This window comes from Daucus carota, chromosome 9 (assembly GCF_001625215.2).
Source record: "Daucus carota subsp. sativus chromosome 9, DH1 v3.0, whole genome shotgun sequence".
In the NCBI taxonomy this organism is placed as follows: Eukaryota; Viridiplantae; Streptophyta; class Magnoliopsida; order Apiales; family Apiaceae; genus Daucus; species Daucus carota.
Window position 1 is genome coordinate 28,171,447 of NC_030389.2, and position 11,311 is coordinate 28,182,757.

General features: G+C 30.9%; 1 protein-coding gene across 1 annotated transcript; it reads right to left on the reverse strand.

Annotated features, from left to right (window-relative positions):
• Window positions 1–961: 961 nt before the first annotated feature.
• LOC135149547 (AT-hook motif nuclear-localized protein 15-like) lies at window positions 962–1,504 on the reverse strand. Its single transcript, XM_064085292.1, has one exon. It carries the CDS (start codon window positions 1,502–1,504, stop codon window positions 962–964), a length of 543 nt encoding a protein of 180 aa, XP_063941362.1.
• Window positions 1,505–11,311: the final 9,807 nt, after the last annotated feature.

The window sequence follows — 11,311 nt, forward strand, 5'->3', positions numbered from 1 at the left end:
CAATATATTTATTTTCTTTATAGATTACACATGAAATTTATGTTGATATGTTATTTTTGTTCATACCGAATTTAAGATAAGTTATCTATTTAAACGATTATAAAAGATATATCTTAATTCTTATTCTCTTATTTTATTTCATACCGAATTTAAGATAATAAGAGTAGTGTCTATGTTAATGCTAGTTTTGACGAGTGGTGTGTTAATATTAGGTTTAGGTATCCGTAGGAATTTTTTGTATTTTGCGCAAACTTCGTACAAAATTATGTCATTAAACCTAACATTAACCTTGTCGATCATTACACAAGACAAGGATCAATATAAATTATCTTTGTTTGCTCAACTATCACCAATTACTACACTTCAGATATATAACCATGCCATATCAATGTGTACAAACATTTTACTCAATTTTGTACATGTAATATTAGCCTTTAATATTTCAATAGGTGATAACATTGCAACTGTATTTTACACATTGGTTTCAATATGTACTATGATAAAATATTGTTAATGAGTAAAGAAAAACAAAATCAGATTAGAGGTCAGAGATGTGGTCTACAACGCAAACATATTTTAATATAAAATTTTCACAATAAATTTATACTTTCAAGTGTGTTGACTTTGCAGTATTTTTTTGATTTGTCATATTTATATAATGAGAAGTAATTCTCAAAACAATCACAGATATATCTTAATTCTTATTCTCCTATTTTATTTCACTGAATTTATATAATTTATAATAATATTTTCGGTGTGTTCAGCAAATGAAATAAACATATACATTGAAACAATAAAGTGGTGCCTACTCGAGAAGTGTAAATTTACCAGAGAAGGTTTTCAGGTATATCAGGACAAAATATTTGAAAATGATTTATTTCAACTAAATAGTTTATCAGAGTACATAGCCAACAAATCTCTTGTATTGCAGAACAACACTGGAGAAAATAGAACTGAAACATCAGGCGTTTTTAGAAACAGCAAGAACAAGCGTAACAGTACTTGCTGCTTTCATGTGAGACAGAATTCGTCCCCCCATAACATTACCCTTATCATCTACAAATTGAACATGGAAAACACTAATAATGTTTCCAGAAGCAGCATTTGAACCACGGTAAGTCCCCGAAAATGAAATTATGTGATAGCATGTAGAACTGCACAGCGGACGGATTGCACCGGGTGAATAGGCAACATCGACATCAGAAATGAGTCCATGGCCAGTAAGCACAGTTACAAAAAGCCCGAAATGCAGTGCAAATTGCACCACACAACTTATGACATCAAATCCACTAGGGATTTCCAGAATGACTGGTTTGTTGATGCCATTCATCGACTCACTGTTGGTCGTTAAAGACCCATCAGAATTGAAAGAAAATTGAGGGGCTCCTCCATGTCTCCCTGGAGCTGCAGATGGTGAGCTTGTATCCTTGGACTTGGGTTCCTCGTGATTTTCTTCCGGGAGAAGTGCGGACGGGGATCCATCACATTTTCTTGAATTACTCATGACTGCGAAAATGTTTATTTTTTTGCTAAATAAGTGCGAAAATGTTATTACTGCAGAACTGAAGAATAAAATAGATAAGTATATATAGCATGTTGCACCCGGAGGCCAGCAATTAATAGATATCATTTATTCAATAAAATATCTGTGATTTGATTTTATTCATAGGGACAATCTTTTGGATTTTATTTTGATACATAAAATCTTTCCACTGATTGATTGATGGAAGAGATATATATGCTAAATTCATACTCCCTCCGTCTAACTCATTTCTATACAGTTTTCTTTTTGGATGTCCCATTATTTCTATACATTTCAAAAATGGTAACTTTTTATGATATAAAACACTATTACACCCACTCATTTCTTCCGCTATCTCCATTCTATAATAATAACACTATTACACCCACTACTTTCTTTCATTATCACAAATCTATTATTAAAAATATATGGATCCCACCACTTTACCTACTTTTCATCTAATTTTACTCATTTTTTTATATTTTTTCTTGGTCTCTGTGTCCCAACCAAATATATACAATTGGTTGGGACGGAGAGAGTAGTAAATAATTTATGAATTTTTATAGATTATTATAACTTATTTTAATTTTATGCAAAATCCGGTGGAGTTGAACTAAAGTATCGGTATATATGATGCATATCCTAAAGAATTTGAATATCCTCAGTCAAAATCTCGTAGATTATACTCGAGAAAAAAATAACAATGATGAAAATAGTGTATTTGATACCCACCCCAAGAATTCAAATAAACTGCATTAAAATCTCGTAGATAATGCTCGAGAAAAGAATATAATAATGGAGAACATCGTATATTTGATACCCATCCCAATGAATTCAAGTATGCTCTGTCAAAATTTTATATATAGACTATACTTAAGGGAAAAAAAATAACAATTAAGAAAATCATATTTCATGCTCATCCTAAAAATCAAGTACTCCCTACGTTTCAAAATACATGTCCACTTTAGAAAAAAAAATTGTTTCAAAATACTTGTCCACTTCAACTTTTAATGTAAATTCATATTTCCAAAATCAACTCTTCTTCGCATATTTCTAATTTATATTTCCAAGATCAATCATACACCACATATTATGTTCAATTAATGACTTAATACCCATCTTTTTTCTCAAAATTCACTTTTTTTAAACTATGTGATTTTTAGAAAGTGGACATATAATTTGAAACGGAGGGAGTATACTCTATCAAAATCTTATAGATTGTGCATGTTTGGACTAGGGCTTCTGGCTTCTTTTGATAAAAAACCGACTTCTACTTTTTTTGACCCGTTTGTGTAAAAAGCTCACAAGCACTTAAAAGAAGCTGAGAATGCTGCTAGCTTTTGTTTCAGAATTTCTACTTCTTTCCCAAACAGTTATAGGTCTTAATTTACTTCTCACTTCTAATGAACTTCTTTACTTTAAGAAATAAGCACTTTTTTAAGTATTGGAGAAAATCATATATCTGATTCCCACCACAAAGATTTCAAGTATACTCTGTCAAAATCTTGTAGATTACGTTCAAGAAAAGAAAACTAATAATAAAGAAATTAATATTATATTTGATGCCCATCCCAAAAAATTCAAAATTAAACTATCAAAATCTCATAGATTATGCTCGAGAAAAGAAAATTAAAAACATGTTGGAAAGAGTCGAACACGGGTTTCTTGCAACAAAACAACAAAACTCGTACCAACTATGATGCATAAAAATTAACAATTAAATGACTATATATTATCTAGTATTTTTTCATGTCTAGGGGGCATGGAGCCCTCTGCATCCCTGAGATTAATGAAAATATTAAGTATAATAATAAATTCTTAATTCAAAATCTCATGAATTTTATAAATATTATTAAAAACATAATATACACTAGTAAAGTTTTCATGATGCTGGTGCCGAGGAACTCCATGATTGATTTTTATAAGTGCTATTAGCGTCATGGGATTCAACATACAGGTTAAAAATACTCATTCAATGATAGTCAAGACCTGATATGGAAGATGATCAAGATTTGATGAGTGACATCATCTCTAAAAGCGCGCAGCTCATCAGTATCTAAAGGATGATCAAAATTGTTGTTCATCAGGATATGGAAGTTGGTCAGTAATAAAAGATATCTGTAAGTCTACACTACTAAAATCATGGGTTTATACTACATTAAACACTGTTTTATATATATATAGAGAGACAGAGAGAGTTAAGTTCTATGGAGTACATAAAAACATTGGAGTATTGGAGTACAAATCATAATTTTTTGGTTTGATCCTATATAATATCTTTGATTATCCAAATTTTGATATAATCTATCATTTATAAGTTGTGTTGCACATAATTGTCAATTAATCATTAATATATTTCAACTTCAACAAGTATTAAGATTATTGTTCTGCTTATTAGTTATATTGCAGAACATAGAGTCCTATGATTTATAAAAGTAATTATTCTACCATTTGATCACGATGTTTATGTTGCAGAACATAATGCGCAGGTTGTCAAATATTTACAAATATTATTGGACAAAAAAAATTGAAATTTAGATGACTAGATTACATTTTATCAAACTTTGTACTCCAATACTCCAATTTTTTTGTACTCCATAGAACTTATATATATATATATATATATATATATATATATATATATATATATATATATATATATATATATATATATATATATATATATATATATATATATATATAGGGTTGAGTTCAAATCAGAACCTATACTAAAATTAGAACTCAGGACCGTAGACATCCGTCAGATTTATTTAAAATCTTTGGCTATGATCTAAATGGCATTTATATTAAATCATTTAATATCTTCCCTCATTAAAGCACACATTATATTTTACATTATATTAGGTAATAAATTATATATCATATCTCACTATTTCAGGAAATATATTACATATGATATAATTATAGTATACCATTACAGTATATCTAAGTAATAGATAAAAATATCAAATCAATTCATAAATATACTATGGTATACCATTGCATTGCAGTATATTTAAGTTACAGATAAAATAATGAATTCACTAATTATTTCATTTTGGCTTATATCGTGTTTCTGAATTGAATCTATTATTTTATCTATTATTTACATATATTGCAATGGTATATACTATGGTTATGTTATTCACTAGTACAAAAAGGGCCTATAGCGTCGGTCAAAACATACTTTTAGCGTCGGTCAAGTGGCGTAGTATATGCAGGCGACACTAAAGGTATGGACCTGTTGTGTCGGTTATTTAGGCGATGCTTAAAATGGTCAAAAGCGTCGGTTATATGAAATGGCGACACTATAGGTATAGGCATAAGCGTCGGTTACTTGAAACACCGACACTATTGGTATGAGCATAAGCGTCGGTTACCTAAACTGCCGACACTATAGGTGAAGGAATAGGCGTCGGTTCCCAAAAATGCCGACGCTGTAGGTATAGACCTATTGCGTCGGTTAACAAGAATGCCGACGCTTATTGCTTTTTTTATAAAAAAATACTTTTTTTTTGTTTTATTGTTAACCTTGACTTGTTGTCTTACATACACACTGCACCTCGAAAATAATTTAATCACATATGTATAACAAACCACAACCACAAATGAACCATAACAAATGACAAATATATTACAAGCATTTATCACATTAACAAATAAGAACTAATAAACTAAATGAAAATAGTCTAATTAATGTAAAATAATGCACATCTATCTCGTACAATTATTAAAATCACTACAATTATTACAAAAGTAGCATTGTTATATACCAGAAAAATTCTCTGAACATGAATCTAAATGTTGAAATTTCAGTAATGTCAAACCACCATCAAATCTCAAAGTGGAGTTTGAAGAGCCAAGTAGATGATTGGTCTTTGTAAAGCCCTCATAAGATTTCGCAAGGCCACTGTCCAACTTCAATCTAGATAACCTATATATGTAGGCACATCTGATACTGCAAAAAAAGAAGAAAAGAAATTGCAAGTAAACAATAATATATCCAGAAACAATTTTGTCACTTAGGTAATAAAAATATATAATATAAAAAAAGAACAAACCAACTTGATAGCCGGAGCAAAATCTAAATAAGCAAAATAAATGTCCTATATTCATTTACACAACTGGCATTTGGACTATAATGCGTCATCTCTTCATTCCTTTCTTTGACTTTATCATATATTCTAAAAGGGTCGTAGAAAGAGAACCCGGCCTCCTATATGCTGAGCATTATCAGCTTAAGAATTTTCACTTCACTAGAATTACTGTGCTTGAAAGGACCAAGGTCAACCATTCTAATCATATCTTTCAAAAGATAAACTTCATTTTAATATACACTACTTCAGAAAAGATAAACACAGTTCAGGGTTGTACTGGTGTGCGCAGTGCTATATTTGCATATAGATAAAATATTTTCTAACATACTTAAAGTAGCGAGTCACACAATATCTAAAAATACATTATCTACTTTACTGTGAAAAGGATAAACTTTTGTTGTTGGTTTATTGGCAAGTAATAACATTAAAGGGTCTACTGTGGAAAACATTCATTGCCTTTTTTTGCCGTAAAAAAGTAGCAAGATCTTACCATACTACCAGCCATGCAACATGGAAAAAGTACAAAAAAGCTAATTATCTGCAGAGTAAACCATATCAGCAAAAAAGCATCATGACACTTGCAATATAGATATAGATATTTAATTATTAAAAAGCATAAATCGATATTTTGTGATGACGTTCTACCAAGAGAGCTTGTTCCTGAAGCAATTATGATCTAACTATAAGTCCTGAGTTCCCAAGTTGGATTGACATCTACCAGTTTAATGTCAAAACAAGTACTATTTCAACATGGAAGTACATAATATTAGTCCCGACTCTACTTCCAATTTGTGCACTTTGTTTTTTAATCTTTTGTTAGCTTTTAAGCCTCATCCAATCAATTAAATAGATGACAGCATAGCTACAATTAGTGTAGCTTCCCATATGTTATACCCGCTGACAAGAATAAGAATAAAGCTAAAACAGCAAAAGAGACAGTTGCCAACAATAAACTCCTAACTATAGTCCCTACTGTTGATCCTCAAGAAATATAGACAGATACTAAACAGTACTTACCTGCCGAAAGAAATGAAATATTTCTTAGTTGACTCACACGAAGACATAAAATTTACAGCAATGAAACGCTTACAAAATCTCAAATTGTCCACGGATAATATAACTCTGACAAACGACGCAGCTTCCTGCATTCACATAAAAGAATTTAGAGGGACTTTCACCAAAAAACTACTAAACTACTGTCATTCTGTCAACTACATTAGTGAACTAATATATATTGGCGAGGTATTGAATATTAGTTAACAAAGATAAATTAATAAACTCATATCAATATGACATGTGTAGTCCAAAATTAGGCAGTGTTTCAAAAAAATGTGTACCCTAATTTCTGAAAACATAAAAACATAAAAAATGTTTTTTTGCATACGAGTTACCACCAATATAATGTTATATCAACAAAATATATCTTCTCAATCTCAAAGTATTACTGGACCTGCACAATGATTTCGACTTTTAGTTGCAGGCAAGCTAAACAAACAGGCTCTGTTGCTCTTGTATAAATTCAGACCCTACCATAGTGCACTCTCTCCCCCGTCCAACCCTCCCTCTATCAGTTTCCATCACACTAGTCCCATAGACGGCCTAATCAATAGAATTAGATCAGCCTTCCTATTTATTTTCAGCTAACCCACACCTGCCCTGCTAACACCTCAAACAAACCTACACGGACTGTTTACACTCACACACACATCAATCACACAGCCTACTAGAACACACACAGAGCGACAACACATATCGATATGTTGTTATACACACCAGTACACACATCACATCCACGTACTCCATGGCCAGCAGCCTCTGAGTCACCTCCTGCTCTGTTTATACACATAGTAATTGTTTACCTGTGCAGAGCAGTTATACACACACCACACACTGTTTACACGCGCACAGCAACTATACGGAACAGTGGTCGCGCACTCCTTCATACCTCTGTCCAAACCTGAACACCCACAAAACTACACAAATACAACAATTTCACAAACCCATCGAAACACACACACAACCCTCTTGCAGGCTGCAATCATCTGCAACACCACTCAACAATACCTCTTACTCCACTTTTACAATAACAAATGGAGTAGAGATAAACATACAGAGCAATACAATCGCAACACATGTATATATATTTGCAAAGAAAGAAAACAAGAATCCACAGCTATTACCTCCGTTTGTTGTCCGAGTGAATCACCGCGCGACTTCTTCTCAATCCCTAAATCCCCAAATCTGATCTGCTCGCGTATTGTGTGAATAGAAAGAAAACAAAGTTCTATTTATATTTTTAAACGTCTGGCCCCAATTTGAAAAATAAAATAGTTTATTTTAATTATTTTATTAAATTTAGTGGTCCAAAAACATTTATGAAAACAAAAAAGAAAATTTTCAAAAATCTTTAGGAATCTCAAATCTCAAATACAGAGAATGTGTAAAAATTCTTTATTTATATAATTAATTAATTAGTGAAGTTTTTTTAAAAAATTAATAAAGATCTTCATTTATAAAATCTTCGAACATTCGCATATAAAAATACTAAAATTAATATGTTTTGATAATTTTTATCGGATAAAAATTTTGAGTATAACTAAATACATTTTAATATTAAAATGAAACAACAGTCTCGATTTATGGAAATAAAAAAATAAATTAAATTTCTATCTGCTTGCTCGGAAAGAAATAAACCAACAAAATACATAATTATATAAATTTTATTATATTTTGTATTTGAAAACATAAGAAATGATATTTTATATGTCGGTATTCCTTGTTCTAGCGTTAAAAGACATGTATATTTGTACAATCTAATACATCAAATGTACAAACATCGACGTTAAAAATAATTTTAAAATTATAACATATATAACATATTTATTTTTATGTTATACATGATACAATTTTAATTAAAATTTTAAAATTATATTATATATAATATAATTCAAATTATAATTAAAATTTCTTCTAAATTTATAATATCTATTAATTAATTCCAATTTTATTATATATAAATAAACTCTTAAAATTTTTGATTATATTTTATACGATAAAGATAAATATAAAATTATGTTTCACATATAAAATTATATTTATATAATAAAATTTTAAAATTCATAATAACACTAAAGTGTCGGCATTCTGCACAACCAAAATAGATTAATAATATAATTATATTATAATATTTTTTTAATTCATTTTTCTAGGATAAACAATTTATATATATTATTTTAGAATCTACAATTTCATGATATAAGATTTCCAAAATATTTATTTCGAATACTAATTTTATTTAAATAATTTAAAATTTTTATTTGTTAATCAAGAAAGTCAAAGAGTAGTCACATCCGTACACGTGAAGTATAAATTCCGCACGCTATATGGCACGAGATGCTACAAAAATTTAGCTTTTTTTAAATTTTAATACTTCTAGCGTCGGTCAAATATAAGGCGACACTAAAGGGACTGTTCAGGCGTCGGTTGAGTTAAAAACCGACGCTAAAGGATTAGTTTTAGGCGTCGGTTGTTATGACCGACACTGTAGGCTCATTTTAAGCGTCAGTTAAGTAAAGACCGACGCTACAGGGCATATTTTAGGCGTCGGTTGAGTCAAGACCGACGCTATATGGTACGTCGGTTGGCTTTGACCGACACTAAAGGTCGGTTTTAGGCGTCGGTTGATTAAAGACCGACGCTAAAGGGAGGTTTTAGGCGTCGGTTGTTTCGTGACCGACGCAAAAGGTCTAACATAAATGACCTTAGGTGTCGGTTAATCTAGCAACCGACACCTAAAGTATGCATAGGCCACGGCTTTCTATATACCGACGCTAAAAGTGCGATGCTAAAAGACAATTCTGTACTAGTGTTTTTGTATTAGTTCGACAATAGTGCAAGAGTATAATTTATGATATACTGCAATATTATTTTTTTGTTTTAATGAATATATGACATAAAAAGATATATTTCTTATATATTTTTAAATATATTAAAAATGATATATTGAATATATTGGTATATTGTAATTTATATGTTCTTCAATAATAGTATGATATAATTAAAAACATATAGGAAATAATTTATTTACAAAATAGAGTATACTGCAGCAATATATAATAATTATAATTAAAACTAAAACTAGTTATGGTAGGTAAGTCATTTAGTTAATGGTCATAAATATGTACATATTTAATGCATATAATGCATATAGTACTTCGGAATTACATGTAATTTCAATCTCAACCATATAATATACTTAGATCTAATGGTTCTTAGCCAGTTGTGCAAAACACGGGCGGCTATATAATTTTAAACTAATTATTAATTATTATATAATAGTAATATATATTAATGATAGTAAATTTACTATTATAGTATATCAAATTGTTTAGAGATGTACGACTATGAGAACCAGACTTTTAGTTATAAAGTGAATCACCAAATCAACATGACCAAACCAAAATTTTGTACGAAGACAAATTATACTCTAAGTTCTAACAATAATTTGGTTCTATCTCGAACCTGACCATATATATTATATGTTTATATATATAATCAACAATTTTTATTGTCGAGTTGTTGCACAGTTGGGATTTTCTACTATATACTTTAGTGATTTGCGCTTTGCATATTAGTGATTTGTGCTGTATAAATTAGTGAGTATCACTTTAGAAATTGGTGAAACAACGAGTACAAAATGAAACCGGGTGACAGTGACAACGGGATAGGCTGTGGTTTCAGGCGACGGAGGTGAGGCTGGAGGTGACGGTGGTGAAGGTGGAGGGGATGGTGGAGGTTGGGTGGATTTAGTGGTGATAGAAATAACGGATGTGGTGGTTATGGAGGGGGTGGGCAACATGGAGGTGGAGGTGATGGCGGAAGAGAAGGTGAAGGAGGCGGAGTTGGGGTTGGTGGAGATGGAGATGGAGTTGGGGTTGGCGGAGATGGATATTTTTCATTAACTGAGGGAGCCCAACATAACTTCCACAACCATTTCACCCTTTAAAAAAAGTTTCAGCAATGCAAAATAGATAATATGCTGCAAGAAACTTATTCGATAAATGAAATAACCATGACAACTACAAATATCTTTTAGAAGTTAAATTGGGTAAAAGACTTGAAAATAACACATTTTTCTTAACAATCAGGCAATAATGCTTTATTTCTTTCGGAGTGGACATGTCCAAGCATTATTGTCCAACAATATGCCCTCATATGCCACATCCTTTGTTACGACTTGTGTTTGGATTCTGTACAACAACATCTGAATGAGGTTGTGGACCGACAAACTTGTCAATTGTTGCTTCCTTGTGTGTCACTAATTCTTTCATGTCAACTTTCATCGCCTGGATATGTGTGCGCATCTTACATACCGCGCTCTTATCAAAACCAGAGGGTTGATTTTCGGCATTCTTTGTCCAACGTGTGTTAATAAAAGCTAGTGAATATTAGAAACACCACATTGATGCAAACTTGCAAACGCATGTCTGCATAAGTAACCTCTCCGGACATAGAATTTGCACTCGCAATTCACATCGTGATCAACAAGTCTCACAGTAACCTAAAATTATATAGAAAATTGTATATCATCATGTTTTATAAAAAAATTCCATAAACTAACTGACTTAAAAAAACAACGTACCTCAAACAATCTTCCCTTTAATAATGCATCTTTTATTTTAAATTGTTTAAC

Bases quoted from the DNA above. Each gene is read 5' to 3' on its own strand.
- LOC135149547 (XM_064085292.1), bottom strand. From the start codon at position 1,504: ATGAGTAATTCAAGAAAATGTGATGGATCCCCGTCCGCACTTCTCCCG.